Genomic DNA, 25104 nt, shown 5'->3' on the forward strand with positions numbered 1-25104 from the left:
CACTGCCCACTTGGCATCACCCAGTTTTAGAAGATAGTTTTATTGCAGAGAACCATTTTGCATATCACCTAAAGCATTGGCAGCATTTTCCCCCGATGTAATTATAACCTACTTTTCCAAAGGAATATTCAGTCACTGAAGTTTTTTAAAACACTTGGTAGGACAGGGAATAATTACTTTTAAAGAAACTGTGATAAAGGCATATTTAAGGTAACCTGGATGAGTTGCAACTTTTTGACAATTATACTTTTAGATTATCTCAAGTTGAATTTCTAAAAATTAATATATCCCAAGACATTCCTTGTTTGTAAAAACAGTGAGCCTTCCTCATCCTTTCCCCTGCTTGCATTTTACACATGTAATAAAGCACATATGATTACAACATTTACGGTTATAATGATTTCCAAAGCCTGGTAATTAGCACCTTTGTGATTACTGTACTCTTTGAAAGAGTGTGTTACAAAATTCTGCATGAGACCCTCAAATATTTAAACGTTAAAAATTCATATTGGTGTGGGTGTTTGTATGGAAAAGATGGAGCCAAACAGATGTAATTTTTCACAGAGAATATGGGTATTTTCTTTTTTTTTGTTTCCACATTTTTTGTGTGCTCTGAGAAGTTACACAAGCCTCTTCATGATGATGTGAACTCTTGGAAAAAGGAGGAGGTTCCAGCTGGAACTTGCTTTAGCTAGTAAAAACTGACACCTCAGCTTCATTTGTTCAAGCCTACATTGTCTCTCTGCGCATAATGGCAAATCTGGACCAATTACTGCAAACTCATTGCTTAGTTAAATAAATGAATACACAGAAATATTTAAAATAAGTGATTTAATATTAAGTACAGATTTTTTTAAATGCAAACAGATTGCTGAAGACATGTCTGTTCACATCTGTAAATGATTTGCAAAGGAGACATGCAAGACTATGTGTGTGTGTCTGAGGCAACTCCACTACTTTTGATCAATTTAAGCTAAAGTGATTTGGGCCTATATAACTAAAACTAGCCATTAACAAACCAGTAGTAAAACACTATGAGGAAGCTCAAGCTTTTTTCCTAAAATGTCCTTTTTCTATACTCACAGAGACAGCAAATTGTATAATACATGTGCAAGTGCACGTATTTCACCCTGCAGCTTTGCTGTCCACTGTGAGGAAATGTATTTTTTAAGCCCAGTTCACACCTTTCTCCCTTCCCCCACTTTTTGTCTTTCACACAACTAGTTACATACAAGACTTAAAAGACATATTCCATTTTATCTTACTTGGAATAGGAATAGGAAAATCAAAGAAATGGAACATGTTAAGACACTCTCCCACTCATAATTTCTATCTGTCCCCCATGAGTCTTTAATTACTTGAACCTGTTGGCCAGTTAAAGTTTTAAATTGGTGATTTCTTATCCTGTTGAGAAAAGAATTTAATCTTTATGAAACAATCTGAAAGCCATAATTTCTATTTCAAAAATTACTAATACTCATATTTGCTGTGAAAATTTAATGGTGAACAGAGGAGAGAGTCCTGCTTTTGAAAGAAGGAAAGCATGATTCTGTGGGTGAGACCGAACTGGGCTTCAGGATTCTCCCTTCTCTCCACTTTGTGTTAGTTCAATCACATTGTGATTTTTGGCAAAGGAAATCTGCACTTCACCGAGTTTGCTGTATGCCAAGTGGGGTTGTTGTATTAATTTCACTTAGGTGTTGTTAATTAACTCAGGTTACTCAAGTAGGTGGGGATACTTGCATAAATAAAAAGCTGTACTAATCTTGTTCCCTTGTTCTGCAAAGGCATCATGTACTAACTACAGTGTCATAGTTTATGTATCTAAGACACCAATGTGATTTCTTCAATCATTAACACAAATCAATAGGAGTGGACCACTGTGTTGAAAGCAACCATGGCTGCGAGCAACTGTGCCTAAATACAGGTGACTCCTATGTCTGTCAGTGCTCTGAAGGATTTGTCATCAATGAGGACCTAAAAACCTGCTCACGTGAGTCTTGCAAGAACATCCTTTACTTCAACTCCCTTGGGAAAGGATTTTGTATTCATACAGGGAAAAAAATTCACTTTCCATTTATTCTTACTGCCTGCATTTCAGTAATACTTTAGAAATTATTTGAAAGCAGAAACAGAAAAAGTATTTAGGAAAGAATATTTGTCAAGATAACTGTTAGTCCTCATATATTCAGAAAAGTTTTGGGAGACCTATTGATCCCCAGGTTTGAGGACAGTTTTTCAGACACATGACAAATGTATCTGACAGGTCATCTGGACAGCAGTGTCCCCAAGGCGAAGTGCCCCACCTTACCTGGGGCAGGAGGAGAACTGAGAGCCCCACACTGAGCTTTACATTTAGCATGGGAACCCTTAAAAAGTGAGCAGTTGTCCTGGCAGCCCTCCACTCTTCATAAATCAAATGATCATTGAGAATTTATACAATTTCCCACACAGTTGAATGGCCTCCTTCGCTGGAAAAATAATGTATTGAAAGTGCCAAAAAAAAAAAAGAATATGAGTGCATTTTACCTGTTGACTTTTTATGGACCTCTTTGGTGAGAGTGCTCTGTCCACTTTTTCCAGATTTTGGAGGTACATTATCTTTCAACCTTGTAGGCCTGGAGGAGCTCCAGAGTTCACCCTTTTTCTTGCTCTCAAGCACAAAGTTTTAAGAGAACTCAAACTGCAAGTCCTCAGCCACAAAAATTATCTAGAGAGAAGTGACGCAAAGCAGCAAAGGCAATTTGCCTTTGTATTTATCCTTGTGTTTGCCTCCATACTAACCTCTTTAGCCCCATCCAATACCTTGACAGACTTTGCTTCTGTCTGCCACTGCAACTCTCTAGAAAGGGGCAGACAGTAACACAAAATTATGATTAGTGTACTTGTTACAACAATAGGGTCTACTAAAAACAATTTTTTTTGATATTCATCTGTAGTACCGCTGAAAATTTAGAAGCAGCCAAATAATGGAGGTTTATCAACTTGAAAACGGAAAATCCGTTTTCCTTCCTAGTAACAAGAGATTATTTTTCATTCCTGAGTTATTTTTCTCCAGGCTGTACTTGGAAACCTATCAGCAGCAGAGTACAGGAAGGATTTGGACAACATTCTCAGGCAGATGGTGTGAGTTTTGGGGCTGTCCTCTGCAAGGCCAGTAGTAGGACTTTGATTGGTCCTAGCAAGTCCCTCCCAATTCAGGATATTCTATGATTCTATGACAATAGTGCTGAGTGCAATGAAACTGGGCTTTTTTGAGTAGCTAACCCTAACCCTGTCCTCATATATATTAAGGAAAGATTTGTCCTATTCCTGAGCTCTAGATGAGATGTTGAAACCTCATGAACATTTTTAGGCTACCATGAAGAGAAATTTGGCACTTTGCAATTTCCTGAATGATCAGTTGAAGGGAAGGGTTTAGCATTTAACATACACCAGTCCTAGTGAGAAAACATCTGTGACGTTCTAGTATTATATACACTGGCTCAAGGATCTTAAGAAAGCTATGGGAGCACCTGCATGGTAACCAAATCTGTACTCTGACTACTCATTACAAAAAAGTAAGTGTGTGTAGCGAATAGACAGAAGCAAGTCCTGTTTGCCCTATGGGGAGGAGCCCTATGTCTTTACATGACATAGAAACACTTGGGAAATTTGAGATGAAAAGTGGACCACATTTGATAGTACTTGTCATTTGCAATTCTTTGTAAAATCTTGAATAGTCCAAGCCAAATCCCACTGACATCTGAGAGGTTTTCTTCTTGCTGCCACAGGAACTGGGTCAGGTCCACAAGTGAGTTCTGGGGACTGCCACCTTCACTTCATTTAGAGACTATTTAAAGAATGTTCACAAGGTAGCTTTTATGTCTTTGCCAGTGTCTTATTTAAAATCATTGCCAAAGTATTTTGGTTTTTTAATCCACTTTAATTCAATTTAGACATGGACTCTGTTTAGTTACGTTAAACACAGAACAGTATGATTTCTCAACTCTACTTAAAGTAAAAATTGAAAAGTAGGACCTCACTAGGACCTCTTACGTTTTATTGAAGCTTTATAATCAGATGAGAAACTGAATTACTGTTTAAACAGTTAAATGTATTTATATTTACTTGCTTATATGGAATGCAAACACTAGAGATGAAAAATAATTGAGTCATTATTGGTTACATTTTTAAATAATTTTGATTGCTCCCACAGGAGTTGACCATTGTGCTCTAAGTGATCATGGCTGTGAACATTTGTGTGTAAATGGTGACAGATCTTATACTTGTCAGTGTTTCGAAGGATACAGGCTCCGTAACGATGGGAAAACCTGTAAACGTAAGTTATTATTCAGCAACTCAGAGTCTAGTAATACACACACAGAAGAAAACTGTAAGGTAGGACTAGATTGCCAAAATGTTCAAGGATTTCTAGAGGTCATATTTCACCTTTGGTGTCATATTTGCCAGCAGTGTGCTGATATCTTGGATATGCTGAGGCATCTAAAATGGTGCTGAATGCATACTTTTAGGCATCTGAATCACATCCTAAACATCAGACATTTAAAAAGTAGCCCTGAAATTGGACAGTTGTGGATCCAAAACTATCCAGAGCTGGGACAACTGTGATTTTCTTCTAAAATTTCAAGGCAAAAATATATAATGTTTATAAAGTCTTACCCAGCATGAAGCTTGCAACATTATTAATGGAACGTTCATTTTGTCCAAAATAGGATAAAGATTATTGCAACAGAAGTATCATCATTGGGTTACAAATTTGACTATATCACACAGATGAGTGTCAGATATCAAGGAAAAAAAACTAATAGCAAATTTTTCTCAACTTTTATAGCATAAGTCACCAAGTGAAGAAGAATCATGGATAAGTCTCAGAAAAACTCACAGGCATTTAGTATTTTTTTACTGCAATCCCCATAATATCTAATATCAACACCTGCTGTTAAAAATATTTACAGAAAAAAGTAAAGGCATCCAGGTATTACCATGATGAATTAAAAGCTTCTTATTCTTAGCTGCTGTTACACAATGTCACCCTCTTTTGTTATTCTGTGCAGAGACAGATTCTGCCTGTCTCAAAAAGTTAGGATACACTAAAAGCAAGTTAACTTTGAACATACTACCCTTAACTGACATAATTTTTTATATATTAAATTATTTCCAGGTAAAAATGTCTGCAAATCAGTCAACCATGGCTGTGAGCATATTTGTGTTAATGCTGACAATTCCTACATCTGCAAGTGTCGTGAGGGATTTGTACTGAGAGAAGATGGCAAGACCTGCAGAAGTGAGTGACTGGTATCTGTTGAACACTTTTGCATGTACAAGGAAGGAAAGGGGTATTTTTTACTTCCTACTGGAAACAACAAACTTCCTTTTGACAGCTACATTTCTCTAACATGTTTTTATTCAAAACCTACATTTACATCAATCATTCCCAGGACAGGACATCTGCAAATCAGTCAGCCATGGCTGTGAGCATATTTGTGTTAATGAAGATGACTCCTATGTTTGCAAGTGTTATGAGGGTTTTCTGCTGAGAGAAGATGGAAAAACATGCAGAAGTAAGTACTCTGAGAATTACTCATAGAATTTTATTTACAGTATGTAGATCTGAGAAGCATTCAAACAAATACAACAGTTTACTGTCATAATAAAGGAGTAGTCCTCATATATATAATATAGGAATAGTATTTATATATTTATACATTTAGACCTTCCAAATGCTTATAAGAGACTCTGTGGACAAAACCAGTGTCTTTTAACAGATCAACCAACAGACTGGAAACAGAAAATACTCAAAAATGTTTAGATACCAAGAGTTAAAAGTGTTTGCTGCCTAAAATTTTCCCTGTTTATTCCAGTGGTATCAGTAGACCTAATGAAAGCTGTTACTTCTTCCTGCATGATACATTTGCTGTAGATGTTCTTTAACCAAATATCATCAACTGTTCTCAGATAAAGACATTTGCAGTTCAGTTCACCATGGCTGTGAACATGTTTGTGTTAATGCTGATGAGTCCTACATCTGCCAGTGTTATGAAGGATTTGCACTAAGGGAAGATGGAAGAACATGTAGAAGTAAGTATCTTTCTCTTTAGTAGATTTTCTTTATAATCTGCACATTTGAAGATATATTTTAAATATGGCAATCTTATTTTTTAACAGATAAAGATGTTTGCAATTCTGTTGACCATGGCTGTGAGCATATTTGTGTGAATACTGATAGTTCATACCTTTGCCAGTGCTATGAGGGTTTTGTATTGAGGGATGATAAGAAAACATGTAAAAGTAAGTTATTTTAATGTTGCTATATTTATTATATTCAGACATCTACAGAAAAAATCATATTATTTAGAGGCAGTTCTTACAGAAGATTTTTCCTTGCGAAAAGGAGAATAAATTCTTTATTTACTAGGAGTTTACTGCTGTTAGTCTTGAAAGTTTTGGAAGTGTTCTTACTCATCAAACTGTAGTAAATAAAATCTAAATTATTTCTAGATAAAGACATCTGCAAATCAGTCAGTCATGGCTGTGAACATCTTTGTGTTAATAATGAAGATTCATACACTTGCCAATGCCATGATGGATTTGTACTAAGGCAAGATGGGAAAACATGCCGAAGTAAGTAGTTTATTAATAAAAGAAGAAATGTATTTTTTGTCTTGTTCGAATATTATTCACTGGTTCATAGTAGCCAGAATGGAATATTTTTCTCTATAGATCATAAGACTTGTATGAATTAAGGATTGTTTGAACTAAAGGTACATTTCAGAAAAATCAGCCAATTTTAAGGTTTGAATGTAGGTTTTAAAATGTGAACTTCATTTCCAAATTAAGTATATTGAGTTTTAATCTTGAGCATAGGATGTTGCTACATTTTACTGTACTGTGTTCTTCTGTTTGTATTCATGCAGATCATGACTTAACTTGTTCTGTAACCTCTTAGCATGTTTTTTCTTTTTGTAAATTATAAGCAAATGAAACTTCTTCAGGCTTTTTATGTCTTCTAATCTTTTTATAACTCTCTTCTTGCTCCCCTAAAACCTCTGCTGTTTATCAGCATCCTTGTGGATGCACCACAGTGAAAGAAAGTCTTCTAATAGGAGACTCAGCAGGTCCAGGGCAGAGGAACAATAACCCATCTAATTCTTATTTGAATCTACCCATAATTTTAAAAATAATTTATCTTTTGTTTAATCTTTTTTTTTTTTTACAAAAGACAGTGTTAATCTCTCACCAAAATATTCTGCTAGTACTCATGTTCAATTAGTTACCTACCATGATCAAAAGTTATTTAAGATTCTCAGTATTACAGGTGTCCCATGTCCTTAAGGCTGTAAGTACAGCCTTCATTCTTTGTTTCTAAATGTATATCCTTAATTCTGGCTATTTTAAAATACATATGATTTGCTGTTATCCAAAAAGATTCATGTTACCTTATATCAGCAGCTGCTTTATATTTATTTGCTATTCTCTCAGAAGTGGAGTAATCTACAAACTTTATTAGTGATTATTTTGTGTCTTATTCTGTGCTGTCCATAAAAATATTAAGTAGTAGAGAAGCAAAGCAAATTCTTAGAAAGAAAGTTACTAGAAGGTTGCTCATCTAGAATTGGTTCTGAAGCCCTTACTAGCCAGTGTTAATCCATATAATGTTGATTCTGCAGTCTGTTTCCTTAATCAAAATAATACCAAGACTGCTGCCATTTTGAATGCTCCATTGTATGAACAGCATAAACTTTAAAAAACAGACTCATCATCAATTAAGAAAGACATTAATTTAGTTTTTCCAGGATTAATTTTTCCATAACACCAAATTGCTTGATATTAGTCCTCTTTCTTTGATTGTACTCTGACTCAAGTTCCACATTATCTGTTGCATTATTTTAATTCAGATAAATGTTAATCTGGCAGGCTTACAGTGAACTACTCATCTTTTTAAACCATATGGAACCATACTTCTTTTTTCAGTGTGTATACATACACTGGGAATGGAGACAACTCAGTGTTTTGGGGCTTCCTCAGAGTTCTAGGAGTTACTGAAAATTAACATTAAGCATCCAAGATATTCTTAAGAAACCTCTTTTGCAACTCTCTGCTGCAAGTTATCTGGAGTTTCTTATTCAAAAACGTGTGTGTGTGTGTGTCTGTGTGTTCAGTAGATGCTGTGTGACTTACTTCACCAGTGTAAAACTCTTCACTCCAACAAGGTCATCAGTAATCTATTTCATAGGTTCAGATCTGAATACACTAAAATGTTTAATATTTCTGCATGAAGATTGGCAGTTCTACTTTTCTGTCCATTAATTAATAATACATTGTTAGAATGCTTTTTGTTCCTAATATTATCTAAATAATGTACTCATACTACCCTTTATTTGGTTGGCCATTCACCCCCTTGTCCTTCATCTTATTATTTCAGTGTTTTCAAATTCCTAATATTTTCCCATTCAGTAAATACTGTGAATGTTCCTTTCTTTCAGTCATTTTTCAAATCTTATAGATGTTTTCAACTTCAATTTCTGGATTTTTTAACTACCCTGGCATTATTTTTAGATTATGAGACTACATTTTTTGGGGGTGTCTAGTAAAATAACCTTAAATAGTGCAATCATTGATGGTTTTTATTACTATGATTATTTCCCTCTTGCATCCCAAAATAGTCTGGCTCATACTTACTTTCAGCTATGTAAAATTTATCCTTCTGAAGTAATAGCCATGTCTGCTGCTGGTTTGTATTTTATTCTGTTTATAAACAAATGTTTCTGAGTTGTGCACAGCTGTGTATAAGCAGATGCTAATTTTTACTTACGTTGTAATTTCTCCCTTATCCACTATGACCAGATCTAGTTTAGATTGCCATGTATTAAATATAATTATTTTTGAGTTAGAATATTGTCTTATGTAGTAGCTTTTGGAATTTTTCTTTTGGTAGCAGGAGACCCCCAAGAAATTTGGCTCAGGTTGAAGTTCTAAAAACACAAACCTCAAGAGTCAGATTGAACTTGGCTCTCAGGAGGCCACTTTTTGTGTAAAGGTAGTTCTCCATTAGAAACTGATATTTCTTTTGTGTGGCATGAAGAAGAAAAAGGGAATGCTGATAGATGGCTCCACTTTCTTCTGCACTTTCTCCCCATCTATCCTTTTTGAAGAGGTTTTAACCAAGTGGTTTAACACTGCAGTCATACAAGTCCTCGCATCAATTTTCAGCTGTCCAGTTAGATTTTGTTTATTGTCTTATACAAGTAGTTCCTGTTCTTTCAGGTTTTGTTTATGCAGACTCTTGGCACTGATATAAGGATGTCAAGACTTATGGTTAAATCCTGTCCTGTGATGTTTTTCTTAGTTTTGTTTTTACCAGAATGCATTTATGCTAAATGACTGTACTAAATTATTCCCTCATTTCACTCTTAGTGCTCTTAATGTAAACTCCTCCTCTTTAATGTAGTCAGATTAATCCTAAAATGGTTTATTTTCAGTTGGAGGTCATCCAAACCATGAAGTTCTAGTCAGATGATAAAGAATAGATACTCAATGTAAGCTAAGATATCCATCATTTAACTAGTGAGAGAGACATTTGCTTTCAGTTTGCAAGCTTCCGTCTTTTTTTGCTCATGGGATTGATCCCACAGCTTTTGCATTTATTAAAAAAAAAAAGTAACTAACAAGCCACGTAAATATTATCTAACTATTCCCAGGCAAGGATATTTGCAAATCAGTCAACCATGGCTGTGAACATGTGTGTGCTAGTGCTGGTGATTCGTTTGTTTGTAAGTGCCAGGAGGGATTCCAGCTAAGAGAAGATGGAAAAACTTGCAGAAGTAGTCTGATATTTATCAACATACTCTTTATCTGCAGCTCGTGCTTGTGTAGAAATGGGTTAACCAGCAAAATCTGTCATCTGTTTTCAGATAAAGATCTTTGCAAATCAGTCAGCCATGGCTGTGAACATGTTTGTGTTAATTCTGGTGATTCATATACCTGCAAATGCCATGATGGGTTCCTACTGAGAGAAGATGGGAAAACCTGCAGAAGTAAGGAGCCCAGGAACTTAACTGGATAAATTACACGTACAATAATGAAGGCCTCTGCTGATGTGTGCTGACTACCAACTCTCCTGTTTGCAGACAAGGACATTTGCAACTCAGTTGACCATGGCTATGAACAAGTTTGTGTGAATACTGAGGATTCCTACATCTGCCAGTGTCATGAAGAATTCATACTGAAGGAAGATGGAAAGACATGTAGATGTGAGTAGCCTGAGCTATAAAAGTGTGTTTTTATTTGAGGCCTTAAAGTGTTGTGGGTGTGAGTGCACTCGTGTATGGTTGTGATTTCCAACTATTTGGGCTGGTTTAAAAAAGATATAATCTCTTCCTAACAAGCCTCACCTCACAAACCCCATCTACTTTTCTCAGATAAAGATGTTTGCAACTCAGTTGACCACAGCTGTGAGCATATTTGTGTTAATACTGGTGATTCCTATGTCTGCAAGTGTCATGAAGACTTCATACTGAGGGAAGATGGAAGAACTTGCAGGAGTAAGTTATTTAATCTTGTTTTGTACTTCCTGATCTGTTAATGAAACACACTATGGAACAGTAGTGTGTCATTTGTGTCTTTATTATAGAATCAGCTTAATGTAAGTGAGCTCCTTCATAGAAAATTATAGCCAAATTTTTTATAATTTGTGAAATTTATTTACTTAGCTAACTATGCTAAATACAATTTTCATTATTCCAAGGTAAAAATGTCTGCAAAACAGTCACCCATGGTTGTGAACATGTCTGTGTTCCAACTGGCGATTCATACATGTGTCAGTGTCACAAGGGATTTATATTGAGGCGAGACAGGAAAACATGCAGGAGTGAGTAGCTGAAACTTCTATGGGGAATATATTTTTCTGTCTTAAAAGTAATAACACACTTACTTTCACTCAAAGCTTGTTCATGACAGTTTTGTATTTGAAAAATGGTCTAATAAGGGGATTCTCTTAACAATTCTCAGATAAAGACCTGTGTAAATCCATTGACCATGGCTGTGAACATGTGTGCATTAATAACAACAACTCATACAGCTGTCAGTGCCATGAGGGCTTTGTCCTGCGACAAGATGGGAGAACATGTCGAAGTAAGTAACTCATTATGTCTGTCAGCCCCTCTTCTCTGGCATTGCTACATAAATGAGCAAAGATATTGTACTCCTTTGTCATATGTTCTTCAGACATCATGTTTGGGGTCTTTGGATTTATAAAATGTTAAATAGAATACAGATAAATACTTCCATTTTTCCTAGGTAAAGATGTCTGTAAATCAGTTGACCATGGTTGTGAATATGCTTGTGTTAATAATGGCGATTCCTATATCTGCAAATGCCAGGAGGGATATGTACTAAAAGAGGATCAGAAAACATGCAGAAGTAAGTATATTTTATTTAGAAAGCATTTGTTTCTTTTATTTCTAAAATTAATTTACCTCCCTTCAAAAAATTATAGAATCATAGAATGGTCTGGGTTGGAGGAACCTTATTAATGATCACTTAGTTCAATCTCCCTGCCGATGGCAAGGACACTTTCGACTAGACCAGATGTCTCCAAGCCAAATACAGCTTGGCTTTGAACACTGCCACAACCTCTCATTTCAAACATGATATAATATTTGAAAGCCCAGGGCATATGTGTGTGGCAGAAAATGTCTCAAACAATTAACTTGATGCTCTCCTAAACAAAAATCTATCAAATTGGAAGAGTTGTTTTAGTACAATAATAATTCTTTTGAAACATCATGGAAAAGCCAAAAGGGAATCTTATTACCAAGGAATGTACATTTTAATCAGGTTCATATACTGTGGGTCTTTTATCTTTATGTACTCGATTTTAAAATCTCATTAATTTTATTTGCTTATCTTCCAACATAACATGTATTTATCTCATCATCTTTTAATACTTGGAGGAGAAATTCTACTGGAATTCAGTAAAAACATTTATTCTGCCAAAAATGGATGCCTTAGTTGAGGAGATTGTGATTAGAGCGGTAACAAGTTCTATCTGTTCTCCATCTTAACTGACACTAAGCACCATGCTGCCCTTTCTTGACTTCTGCAGTGGTATTGAGGTGGTTCTGATATGTATATTAATTGCATTTTCATCACCTTAGTACATGTGAGGTGTCTTTTTCTCAGATGACTGCAGGAAGAAATTCTTGAGCAGTATTAAAATAGATATTTCCTAAGAAGAGAAGTCCAGGCTTTGAAGCTGAAAATCTGTTATTCGTACTTTGACTTGGTAACAAACATCTCCAGTAATTTCTGCAGAGTAATTTCTGCGGAATAATTCTCTCCTGTGTAGTGCTTACAGCATTCTGCCTGTACAAAGATGAGAGGTAAGTGGAGGTCAAAGTTTATTTGGTCCAGACTAAGAAGCAAATCTTATATTCCTTAGTATGGCATATTTTCCCTGGAAGCTACATTGATCCAATAGGAACTAGCTCCAATAGGAGCCCTGCAGCTAGCCTTTGCACAAAGCACACTCATCTCTGCCTGCTGAAGGCAATTCCTCTCCAGAATTTAAAACAAAACAAAACAACCTACCTGGCAGAAGCAGTCTGCAGCTTGGAAGACATTCTCCAATCTCTAAAATCCCAAACCTTGTTATTGATGCCCTACAAACTACTTTGATTTTTGCATGTGCATTTGCCAAAAAGTATGAGAAATACAAATTCACCTGTCTTCTGATAAACTCCCAGCTCTAATGGGTCAACCAGAAATACAGCAGCAATACATAAGTCTTCTAATTACAAAATTGGTAGACACAAGCAAAAAAAACCCTTATCTTGGCAATTCTGATTCTCTCAATAATTAAACAGTTTTAAAACTATTTTATAACTCCTGCAACACAAATGCAGCTTCAGTGATTCTCTTCTATGTCTCAGTGCTGACAAATTTGACAAATGCAAAGTTAGCATACAGGCTTATCTATGGAAGAAAATTATGGCAACTCGGTCTATGTGCTAGCTATGTTCTTCAGTTCTCTCCACTGAAGACTAATTCTAAACATTTGCTGATTGTTGCTGCATTTTTAACAGATGTAGTAATCTGCAAAGCAGAAAATTTCTCTGTAAATATTCCCTGTGGTTATAATTTTGTCATAATTCTCAGTCATCAGCCCGCTCAGCTTTTGAGCCACACTGTACACAACATCTTCAGATGCATTGGCACAGTAGGATGAGCCAGGAACAGGGTACTTTAGATGATCCCTGAATTTTTGCCAAGGTATCCGGATCCCTTTCCCAGTCTTGTGGACTTTTTTCTTGATCTGTACACTCTGTCACTCTTTTCACAGGATGCACTGAAGGCCCAATTGACCTGGTGTTTGTGATTGATGGATCAAAAAGTCTTGGAGAGGATAATTTTGAAATTGTAAAACAGTTTGTCTCAGGAATCTTGGATACACTTGAGATTTCACCCAAAGCTGCTCGAGTTGGTTTGCTTCAGTATTCCACTGAGGTTCGTACAGAGTTTACATTAAGGCAGTTCAGCTCAGCCAAAGACATGAAGAAAGCTGTGTCACAAATGAAATACATGGGCAGAGGTTCCATGACAGGACTAGCACTGAGGCAAATGTCTGAGAGAAGCTTCACAGAGACAGAAGGAGCAAGACCATTCTCAGCAAATGTGCCTCGAATCTCCATTGTGTTTACGGATGGACGGGCCCAGGATGAAGTGTCTGAGTGGGCTACCAGAGCAAAGCAACGTGGTAAGTGGGGATGTTTTTAGTGTCTCATTCTAAAAGGCAAGTATTCTTAGGAATAAAAAGTAGTAACAGTTTGGATGTGCTAATCAAGAGAGTGTTTGTCAAAGCAGTCTGGCCAGTATAGTGACAGTGGCCACCGTCCTGCACATCAGATCTTTGTGTTCACAAGGGGCTTTGCTGCCAGGCATGTGCATCATCCCCACAGCAGGATTCTTGGGGAGTGCCTCACCACAGGTAGTGGTGCCACCCACCTGGCATGCCCTGAGTGCCCTGAATGTACCCACTAAGGGTAGACATTTTATACAGATACCTGGGAACACAGGGAACTTCATAAAAAATTCTAGGAAAACAATAAAAGAAACCCCAAGCTGTCTCTTCAAAATACAGTGATCTATTCTTGTGAGAAATACTACGATTATAATTGGCTATATTCATGTTTATAGGGGATATTCTTTATTTTTAACCAGTTTTATAGCACTAATGGTGTTCTGGAAGGAAGATGACTCTTTTGGAAAGAATATAACTGTAGTGCTGTCTATCTTACTGTTTCTACATGCCTATATGCTGAAATGTGACTGAAAACTGGTGATTTTTAATTTCTAATATGTTTGGGCAGACATCCATTCTTTAGAACACCTGTACCACAAATCAGAATCTTTTCATGTGTTTAGCAGAGTGAACTGAAAATTTTCAAAACTTGTCGAGAAAATTAGCAATATCTTTTTTCTTCGCTAAACTTTTTTTTTAATTTCATGAGAAACTGCTTTAAGAACCATGGCTGATGGGCCACAATGCAGAGAAAATAGCCAGACTTCAAAAGATTTTGCACATCTTTTTTTCTGTGCTTGTTTTATTGATTTGACATATTAATCAGAATTTGATACATGATTAGTAGAGCATTGATCAGGATCAATACCTCTCTGTAAGGAGAAAAGGGAAAACACCCAAGGATATGAGAAGGGCACATGCTAACAAGAGTGGCATTACAAGGAAAGATAAAGTGATTTTAAAATAACTTTAAAAACCCCAAACATTTACAGGCTTGCTAGTGAGATGAAACTACGTGGAGGATTTACAGAAGGAAAGAAGTACAAACCAACTTCCTTGCTGAATGAAACCTCAGCTCTGGACTGCTTACACTGATTCTGCAATGCTACAGACTAAGCCCATTCTCTGTGTAATTGCAACATAACCAATAGAGTAATGCTCAATATGAAATGGACCTTGAATAACTTTATCACTGATATCCCCAAGTCTTTAAATAGCAATAACTTCAGCATGACTGGTGCATTCATTAAATTGAATTAGCTTCTGGTGGACAATTTCCTTTCCTGGATAAAGTGCAGTGGTAGGCAGATTCATGAAGAAAAGTAAGGAGATACATTAAAAGTTAAAAACTTGGAAAATGCATATTTTGTGGTGTTATCAGGCCCATGATTCTTCAGCAAAAAGGTTAAAAGTTGCAATTCAGTGAGTGTGCAGCAGTTACGACCTCATGTAAAATAAAGATATCAAACCTCCTCATCTCAAGTTTTATCTGAAACCAACCAGAGAAGGCAGCTTCTTCTCTTAAATAATGTAAGAGCTGTGAAGCTCATAGCTGTACTATGAATCACAAAATCAGTATCGTTGTGGCCACTTTCTAAGCCAGAACTGATATAAAGAGAAATGTTGTATCAGATCATATGCTCATGAGCATAAAACCGTAACTGCTGAAAAAGAGATTATTGAAGATCTCTATGTTTTGTAGTTATTACTTGTTTAAAATCTTTTCTGGTGAGAGGGCTCTGAATCACTCCCTCCTTCCCTGCTTCCAGAGTTAAGAAAATTACACATCCTCACTTACCTTCTGCCTAGCACCTCTGCTGTGGAAACACTTGTCCTGAGCATCCCTGTTGTAAGGCTTTTTCTTTCCTAGCCCCATAAATTTGTTTTCCCATTCTTACCCTCCTGCATGGGCCTTCCAGCCTGTTAGTGCCCCTCAGAAAGCAAGAATCAAGCCTCATTCTGCTCTGAGGATTTCAATGAAGCACTTAGGTATTTCTCTGAAAAATTACTGCCATCTTTCATGATTCTGCCCCATTTGCTAATATGTAACAGTTTTCCCATCAACCCTGCATTGCATATACTCTACAGACACACACAAACCAGAGACTTGCAGTGCAATTGTGAGGCTGAACTGTGTGATTCTCTTGGATTGTGTGTAATACTCTTTCTGGGACCATTTACTATCAGTAGTGGCCAGGCAAGTGTCATCTCTTTAACACAAAACCTGTATGTCAAATTACAGCAAACAAGAGAGTTCCTGCAAATCTCTCAGTAATTAAAGCATATTAAGCCTCTTCACTGATTTTAAATTTAGATATAATATACATTACTTGGGCTCTCCCTTTCTCTTTTATTTTCCTTTCATGGACGAACAAGTGCTTAGAGTTAGAACTGCTGAAATAATAAGTGCAATTTCTTTTGAATCCAGGTATAATCATCTATGCCATTGGAATAGGAAAAGCGATTGAGGAAGAACTGCTGGAAATTGCTTCTGAACCATCATATAAACATCTCTTCTATGCTGAGGATTTCACAGCTCTGGAGGACATAAGTGAAGAGCTAAGAGCCCAAATCTGTGAAGGTAACAAAATTCCATTTTCCTTACAGAAGTAAATGTTTTCAGGTGTTTTGCTTTTTGGATTTTTCTACCCTTTAATACATGAAGAATATATACTGTTAATCCATCACTGGGTAAATGTGTCAGTAATTATCTTCCCTTTATTTTCATGAAGGTTGCATAAGATGTACAATTCTATGCCTAGAAGAATCAATTGCTTCTTCTCTTTTCTATTTCTGTGGTTAAGTCAGCCATGCAATGAACCCCACTGCACCAAATAAACATTCCCAGATGAGGTTTTGCAAGGGGAAGGGGGAATCTGAGCTGAGATGAAAGCTACGGAGTCAGAGAGGACAGCATATCTCTCCCACTCACACATTTCCAAGACTCAGAATTTTTTTGTACATTCAAACTGGTACCTGGAGCAAAATTCAGAAACAACACATGGAATGATGTTAGTCATAAGACTAGAATTGTGCAAGATTATTTAATTTTCACTAGATTTTATTTTGTTGTTTTTCTTGGAATTAAATGCAAACAGATTTTGCCCCTTTTTTTTTTCTTTTAAATTGTTGTATAAAATTAGCTGCAGGACATTTCTTTATACAGATATCAAGAAAGGATCTGTAAAAAAGACTTTAAGGATGTTTCTTAGCTTGCATACTCTTTGTCCTTCAGTCCTAACAAGTCCTAGTTTCATCTTTCTGAAACACTAAATACTATGATAACATAAAACCAAGTCAGTTCAATTCACTTTATTAGGCAGACAATCTTCCAATGACAGCATGTCATCTTAAAAGCTTTTGGAGAAGCCAAACCCAAAACTATCTGGCAGCCAGAACAATAATTCTCACTCATTAGCAAACCCCAGTATAATAATTCTCACTGACCAGCAAACCCCAGAGCTCAGGGATGGAAATGCATCCTTCAGGTACCCACAACAGTGGTTAGCAACCACATTTTTTTCTCCTTTTAACTACATTATTTAAAATATGAAAAAATAAGTAAATCCTGCCCCGTTGTGGCAGTTTCTTGTCTACACCTCCAGTAACTGGGCAGCACTGGTGCTTCAGCTTCTGTCCTCCCCCTCTCTCAACAACAGGCAATTAATGCCTCACACCTGTGAACTGAGGACTGACCAGACTTGTTTTTCTGGACACTCCAGAACTACCTATTACTCATCAACTCACTCCACCAGAAATTCTGCCTCCAAACCTGTTACACAATCTAAAAGTTCTTTTTTTTTAAATTCCTTCTGTTGTATACAGCACAGTTTTTCTCCTCCTTTGCAATAGCAATGACTTTTGTCTTTCCTCCAGCTTTGGTCCTTAGCTGAGGTCTTCTGAGGCTCTACCTTGTGAGGACAGTCAGAGATCCACAGAGCCTCTCATCCCTAATCCCAGCTGTGGATGCATTGCATGTTTCCAACTAAAGTAGAAGTTCTCCAAATGTTTTTTTGAGGGTTAGGCTTTTTTCTTTTATTCTGCAAGAAAGCATCTGCCTTGTAAAATAGCTACTGATTACTATTAATTATTCTTGATGACTAGTAGTAAAGGCAAAAAAAGGAGGGTTTTTTTTCCTCTTGCCTCTTATTAAAAGGAATTCAGTTGGAAGGTTCCCATTCACTGCCTTGGTTGATGTTAATTTCTCATCTGACTGGAAGCACTAACGAGGCTCCAGCAATGTCATACATAATACACACTCAATATGATTGCAGCTTCAGCCCTGGGCATGTGCATTGTGGGAGCTTTTAATTACATGGTCATATACTATTTTTGTCACAAGACCCCAGCCCTGATCAGATGACAGTACTCAGCAGCCAGCTGGTTAACATTCTGTTCTCCTTCCAAATTGTGGATCGTTATCAGTTCAGCAAATATTCAGACACTGCTTTTGATGACACTCTCACAGGCTCCTCCTAACAAATTACTTGTGTTTTTTTACAAAACAGAACACTGAAAACCAACATCCAACTTCAGCATTGTTCCCCAACAAATTTATTCATTGCACTGACTTCACCAAGGGATTCACGGTGATCGGCCTCTGTCACTACTTGTGTGTTTATTCAGCTTCACAGAGGCAATGAGATTAGAAATCTTTGAGCCCCAACTACTCTTCAAGCCTGAAGAGGAGTTTCTTAAATGCCCAATTCCTATTTCAAACTGGAGACCTCCTGCCACACCTCTACCAGTGCATCTGTCATTTTTCTGTCCCTAATTACGTGTCCATACCAGCCCAGTGTCCAAAGCTCAAACATTTCAGGTCAGTTCCTCTGCCCTTCCTAAACAAGCCCCTCATTAGCTTGCAGCTCCTGAACAACTTCTAGAGCAAGTCATTACCCAGGGTCAAACACTCAAAATTCATCTTACCTGCTCCATTGCTCCTACAACAGAAATCTTCACCATCCTTGTTCCCATTTGATCATTCTTCAGCTAGACTGTTTCTCGTTCGTTTCATTCCCTTGTGACCTCATCCCATACCTCTCTGCCCTGAACTCTTCTCCAAAATCTGAGTTCCTTCCAGCAGCTGGTTCCCATGCAGACTGAGATATCTATAGCTCTCTATATAAATATTGTTGTTCTGCTGCCTGATCTCTGGTCTCCTTATTCAAGCATTCATCTGTTCTTCCCTGATATTCATGCTCAGTAATTCCAAACTCCACTCAAAAGGGCCTCATCTCTTCCCCAGTGCAACTTAGCACAGCTGTATATTATGCATCTGTCAAAACTGACTAAACCAGCAGGGACCCCAGTAGTTATAGCAAACCTGGATGTCACAGAAGCATCTTCCACCTCCCTACTGCATCTTCATGGCATATTGGGCGAGTTTGCACTGTCATCTTTCTCCCCCACCCCGCATTCACTTTCAGGGAAGGAGCTCTGGGTTCCAGAGGAGGGGCTGTGTCCCAGATGCTCCATCACTCCGGCATCATCGGTCACATGCAGTTGTTAAATACCTGCTCTGCAGCTCATCTGGGCCATGAAGGGCTCCGGAGTCAGTGGAAGGTGAAGTGTTCTTTTCCTAGGGAAGGACCTATTCCTAAGGAACCGCAGCCGGCTCCACACTGCCCTCTGGCCGCAAGAAAGGGGCAGGGCACACAATGGCTGCGGTTCTGCCTCCCAACAGGTCTCTTTTTCCTCTCCATCTCTTGTCTAAGAAGATCGGGGTGTGGACTCTGAAATAAATCCTTACATTTTAAAGGCTGTGCTTCATAAATTAAAAACGTGTATTTTTTGCCTGTAGTGTATCAAATAGACTCTGCTGCACCCCTCTCACCTAAAAACTCCCAACACCCTGATCAATGTTTCCCATTATAAAGAAGAAAACTGAAGGACAGGAAGAAACTTTTTCTTTCTCCAAGCAATGTTCTTATTCAGTTCACTCCAAAGGATGATGGATGATCATGAAACATGAAAGAATTTTCACTGTAGGACACAAAGTCGATTGCTGTCATTTCAGATGCTTCACTATTATAAAATAATCAATTTGGTTTTGGAGGAGTTATTCTGATAGTCTGAGTTGAAGGGCAAATTGTGGAGTTTCAACACTGGACCTCTCCTAAACTGCACAGGTATGAGGCATTCTCCGTGTGTTATGAGAGACAAATATCAAGCTACTGGCAAGAAACATCAATTCTAGGGAATGTGAACATTTTTATTGCTCTTTTGTGATATCATTTCCTTTGGAAATTTCTATCTACCAGCCTTGAGAGAGTCACCTCACCAGCAGGATGCATCATCTGGGAGGCTTCATAGGACTGGTCCACAGCCTTCAGGTTGGCTGTTTTAACTCAAGTGTCCTCTCCTGCTGCCTTTTCATGCTGCCTTCTGTAGAGAACTCTCACAATTCAGCTAAAGTGGTTTATCCTATGTCCCTGCCTCCTTGCCCCTCCGAGTCACTCTGCAATGTGAAAAATGGAGATTCACTGTAACAAAAGCACGGCTGCATGCTTCTTACATCATCTGAATGAAATACTTCATGGGGAGGCTTGTATTTCAACACTGGGCTTCGCACCTAAAGCACGTTCAGCTTTCAATCACTTCTGTTTTTCACAGGAACCTTCATGATTCCCTTTCAGTTTTGCAACCCACAACTTATATCATGTATACAGTAAATACAACCTAACAGCCTGGTTCCTTCATAGCTTTGTATCCCTAATCCTTTCCTTGAATGAGTGAGATTACTTACTAATTAAGGAGAACTCAGTGCATGCAAGTAGAAAAAAATTATAATTTAGTGGGTCTGATCTTTAGAGTGTTGGGGGGGTTTCCTGCAGGACCTGAATCAACCACAATAGCCATCACAGATGTCATTGACTGTCCACATCTTGCAGTACACCACAAGTATCTTTTTGAAGACAGTCACATCCACTCAGCAACAGGTAATTGGGTTCCTTTGTTTAGAACAACCCAGACTGTTCTTTGAATATGGAGGAGTACACACTGTGTACTGTTCTCCAGTACCAACAGAATCTGCCTCACGGTGTTCCTTGGGATGTTGACCTGTTTTGAGAACAGGCAGCTGTAATAAACCTGCTCTGCATTTATAATGCCTTGTCATTTCCTCCCCATCCTATTCCATTTATTCAGCATTTAGCCTATACTTAAGCGTTTCTGTTTTTCAGCAAAAGCCTCAAAAGACAACGACCAATGCAAATGTGAAAACCTTGTGACATTCCAGAACTATGCAACCAGTGAAGTAAGAAAACTCACCCAGCGATATATCCTTTCTGAGTAACTGCTTCTTACAGGTAAGATAAGAAAGGCAGGTTAAAACAAACTACATGTTTTTGGATCAAGTTTAAACTGCCCCCATAGCTAAAAAGTTTATTATGAAAATCTAAACTACGTAATAGTTGCCAAGAAGCAAGGCCTTTAACTTTTTAATCTAATTCTCCTTCATAGAAGGAGCCAAAATATTAACAAGGATCTTGAATTTTAATAACTCCTTACAGTAAACACTTTCAGGAACAGCAAAGAAAGAACTGGTCAAATTCAAGACTAACATGCTTTGCTTTGGGTTACTTCTTCAGATGCTACTGAAATAGCATTTACTGGCTACAGGGGTACAGGAGATTTTTCCCTGCTGAACTCCTTGGTGAGGCACATATGCAGTGAGTCATTTAAAACCATACTCTAGATAAGGAGGAAATCAGAGGACTCAGGTTTGGTTAATCTTGCCTTAAAAGCAATGCAGATAAAAGTTAGCAAGGTGCAGATCACCAGCTTCTGCCACTCAGTCTATTTCAAGGGAGCTGCTAGTGCAGCAGCCTTTACCCTGCCTGCAATATCCACATCTCAGGAAACAGCAGCAAACTGGCAATACAACTCATTGTGCACTATTTATGCAGCAAATTCCTGTCTTCTTCATGAAAGCTGCTTCTGATCAAATAAACACTAACAAGACATCACATCTTCTACTTGAGCTGTGTAACTGTGTGCAAGAGCAGTAAGCACTTATCCTCTGCACAGAAGAGTGCAGTGATCCCAACAGCTCATCACTCTGTGCTTCCTAGATAGGAACAGCTTCAGACTGTGAACTGTCAGTCCAGAGGGAGGCAAGCAGAGCCCTCAGTGCTGGTAACCTGATGCAGAACATGACAGACACTTTAAGGAATTATGTTCTAATCACTTGATTAAATTACTCCATGCAAAGCAGATTTCATAAAGGAGGAGAAAGCCATTGTGTAAGGTTATTGCTAGGTGCTTCAAATGCTCATCAACACACATACTGCTCTGGCAGGACTTCTTCAAACAACTTTGGGGAAAAATTTCTAGGTAATTTCCCACATCCTTAAGTGTTACATGACATGCAGCATTCCAACCTGCATGCTGACAAGAAAGGAGACCAATTCTTGCCCCTTCAGAAGCTCTTTACCACAATGTGCAGCTGGGCTGTGAGGAGCTCTGAGCTTACTCAAAGAACCTAGTAACTAAGCTTAGAAGCTTAGCAACATGTGCTTTTCTGCTTTACCATTTGAGCAGGCAACCCTGTGATTTTTACTCCAATGGCTCAAGGTGATGGAAAACCTGTCAACACCAAACCAGAGACTAGGAATTTTGATAGGAACAGTGCTGAGCACTTTGTCAGAACACTGTGCAGCCACTGCTTTGAAGAGTATGAACCATCCAGTTTCCTCTTTATTACAAACCTCATTTCTCTGCCTTATCTCAAGAGCAAGCTCAGGTATGAGGTGCTACACTAGTCCTTGGTAACCGCAGTCTGCTGGCTAGTCCTCATCCAGAGATCTGGGGAGTGGGGGAGGGAGAACTGGCTACAAAAGTAGCTCCAGTTACACAACAAACTCAGAGGGAACAGCCCAAACTGTTTTGTGTCCAGCTACATTAACTTCTATCAGTAAGCTGAGTGCAGTTTCACTGTTTCAACTTTGCCTCTGTGAACACTTGAGAAATATGGCTGTTGAAGAAAATGCAGTTCACATGGTGCTCCTATGCAGAGCAACCTTGCCACAGCAGACAGATGAGAAATTACCAAACCCAATGTCCAGGCAGACTGAACACTCACAGAAGCAGGATACACACCCTTGCTCCTTACTAGCAAGATTATTTTACTGCTGACAATGGAGGGGGACAGTATACGTGGCTATTCTGGCCAAACTCAAGAGGCCAAATTCTATTTGCCTGTCTGCCCTAAAAAATTCCCAATAGCAATGTGTCAAAGATCCCAATTTAGATGCCCAGTTCTCCATTTCACTTGTGTAAAATGTTAAAATGTTGAAATCAAGCCTCTAGTCAAACAAGCAAGGAGTGGGGTGCAGCAAATTCATCCTTCTGAGGTAGATCTCAGTGCCTTCAGATCTTGCTTGATGCTAGGCCTGCTCTTCCTCTCAGCTTCCCCTGGCTGCAGCCTTTCCATGGCACTCAGAGAGAGGGGCTGAAGTAAACAGTACTGGTCCTACATCTTCCTGCAAGAGACAGCATTCCTGCCAAATAGAAGTGCTTATCAGGAAAGGGATGCTGCACACTACTCTGCATTGCTACAGCTTCTTACTGTAACTGGAACCAGCCCTAGAGCCCATGGAGTTTGTTGTGCTCTATTCCACGAGTCTGGAAACCACTGTCACAACTGTGGACAGGAACAGATCATGAGGAGCAGACATTCTTACTGGGGTCTCAGAGCCCCATAGTTCTATAATCTACTATCAGTTATGTGCAGTTTTCCACATGATGAAGTGAAACATTTTTAAACAGCATTAACTAGATATTTACCCTCACTTTAAAATAGAGAAAAGCAATCAATTTGTAGAACCAGCCTTTTTAATAAGCTACAGTCTGAACTCCATGTCAAGGTAAGCCTGTTAATAATGGGGCTTCACACAGCTTTCTCAACTCAGCTGATCAAATCAGAATAAAGAGGAATATTGTATGAGAAACTACTGGGATTTTAAGAGGAGAAACAAGAGAATGTTTATGGACCGTAGCAATCAGGTAGTTGACTTTTTAATGCATTTTATCAGTAGCTCTCTTTCCTTAACTTTTATCTACTGGAAGAAATGACTAAGAGAATGGAAGACTTGGAAAACAGACTAAAATACTGATCAGAATTTGAAGTGTACACTACACTGTATATTTATACATACAAACTTGTCAGAGCTATTTTCTTAAACTGGTTCAAAGTAAAATAACATCTTTGTGTCTGAAGTTGAAAAGAATATTCTGGATCCTTGCATTTATATGCCATGTGTTGTCTTGCATTGATTGCAGATAAGAAATGTTGATAATTTTATATAAACAATTTAGTAACTAGCAGAAGTTCTAATTAAGCAGAACAACTGAAATAAGCTATGCAAAATAATAAAATGGTGTTATTTTTTGAAATGAAACCTTCATGTTTTGATATATTTTTAGGGTATGAATTTTACTTGCTTTTCTGTATTTCCCTCCTCCACTCCTAGTATTTTAAGCACACAGTTTGTGTGTATATATATATTTCTATGTACAGACATACACAGAACAAATGAGACAGCATTCACAGCCATTAGGCTTGACTTGGATTCTTCAAACAAGTTACTACTAGAATCAGTAGGAAGTAAAATTGTAGTTACACATTTGTGTTTAAACTGTGATGGAATTAAATTATCGAAATGGGAAGTCTGCTGGATTATCAGGGCATCACAACTTGAAGTTTCAAAAACTTTTCCTTATGTCTAGACTACCCAACTTCTCCCTGCTGTCCTTTGGTCAGTATTCACTGATTCTCTAACTTTCCCAAATGCAAGTAGTATATTAATTCTGAAAATATTACTTGGTCAATTCAGCTAGCTGCACACCTGTCAAACACTAAAACACAAACAAAACCAAGCAAACTGCTTATATTCTGGCCACCTGAAGTCTTACTCCCTTCCCTTGACTGCAACTCATCCAGATCTGTGGTTTAACAGGTAAATATACCAGCACTTCCTCCTTTGCTCTGACACACCTCGGAGTTTGCCTCTTGACTAGCTCCAAATGGAAACACCAAACTTCATTCACTTTATAACAGAAATAGTTGCAGCAAAACTTAAGTGATTAAATGATGTCAAACAAGCTGGTGAGCGTGCATGGATATACAACAGCAAGCTCTGAAAGATACCTCGTGCTTTGGCATACTCTGGAATTCTGCAAGGTTACAGGTACATCCTGATTTTCATCAGGTGTTTGTTTTTACCATGTCAGAAAATCACTGGCACCTCAATTAACAATCCCTAGTAATAAGGAACACCCTGCAGTCATGGTCTCAAACAAAA

The 25104-nt window shown here is 37.9% G+C and overlaps 1 protein-coding gene across 3 annotated transcripts in view; it reads left to right on the forward strand.

The window, feature by feature from the left end:
* MATN2 (matrilin 2) overlaps positions 1-24360 on the forward strand; it is a 66094-nt gene extending 41734 nt beyond the window's left edge. Inside the window, exons 8-27 of one of the 3 annotated variants that reach the window (XM_030970958.1) lie at positions 1871-1993; positions 4199-4321; positions 5165-5287; positions 5442-5564; positions 5959-6081; positions 6169-6291; positions 6502-6624; positions 9702-9824; positions 9915-10037; positions 10131-10253; positions 10422-10544; positions 10748-10870; positions 11011-11133; positions 11299-11421; positions 13343-13756; positions 16230-16382; positions 20062-20133; positions 20635-20739; positions 20983-21078; positions 23864-24360. In XM_030970958.1, the coding sequence (XP_030826818.1) occupies positions 1871-1993; positions 4199-4321; positions 5165-5287; positions 5442-5564; positions 5959-6081; positions 6169-6291; positions 6502-6624; positions 9702-9824; positions 9915-10037; positions 10131-10253; positions 10422-10544; positions 10748-10870; positions 11011-11133; positions 11299-11421; positions 13343-13756; positions 16230-16382; positions 20062-20133; positions 20635-20739; positions 20983-21078; positions 23864-23916 (2615 nt within the window). In that variant the 3' untranslated portion in view covers positions 23917-24360. The remainder of the gene's footprint in view (positions 1-1870; positions 1994-4198; positions 4322-5164; positions 5288-5441; positions 5565-5958; positions 6082-6168; positions 6292-6501; positions 6625-9701; positions 9825-9914; positions 10038-10130; positions 10254-10421; positions 10545-10747; positions 10871-11010; positions 11134-11298; positions 11422-13342; positions 13757-16229; positions 16383-20061; positions 20134-20634; positions 20740-20982; positions 21079-23863) is intronic. The other 2 variants (XM_030970960.1, XM_030970959.1) reach the window with 2 other exon arrangements.
* Positions 24361-25104: the final 744 nt, after the last annotated feature.

The sequence above is a fragment of the Camarhynchus parvulus genome, chromosome 2, assembly GCF_901933205.1.
Source record: "Camarhynchus parvulus chromosome 2, STF_HiC, whole genome shotgun sequence".
Taxonomy (NCBI): Eukaryota; Metazoa; Chordata; class Aves; order Passeriformes; family Thraupidae; genus Camarhynchus; species Camarhynchus parvulus.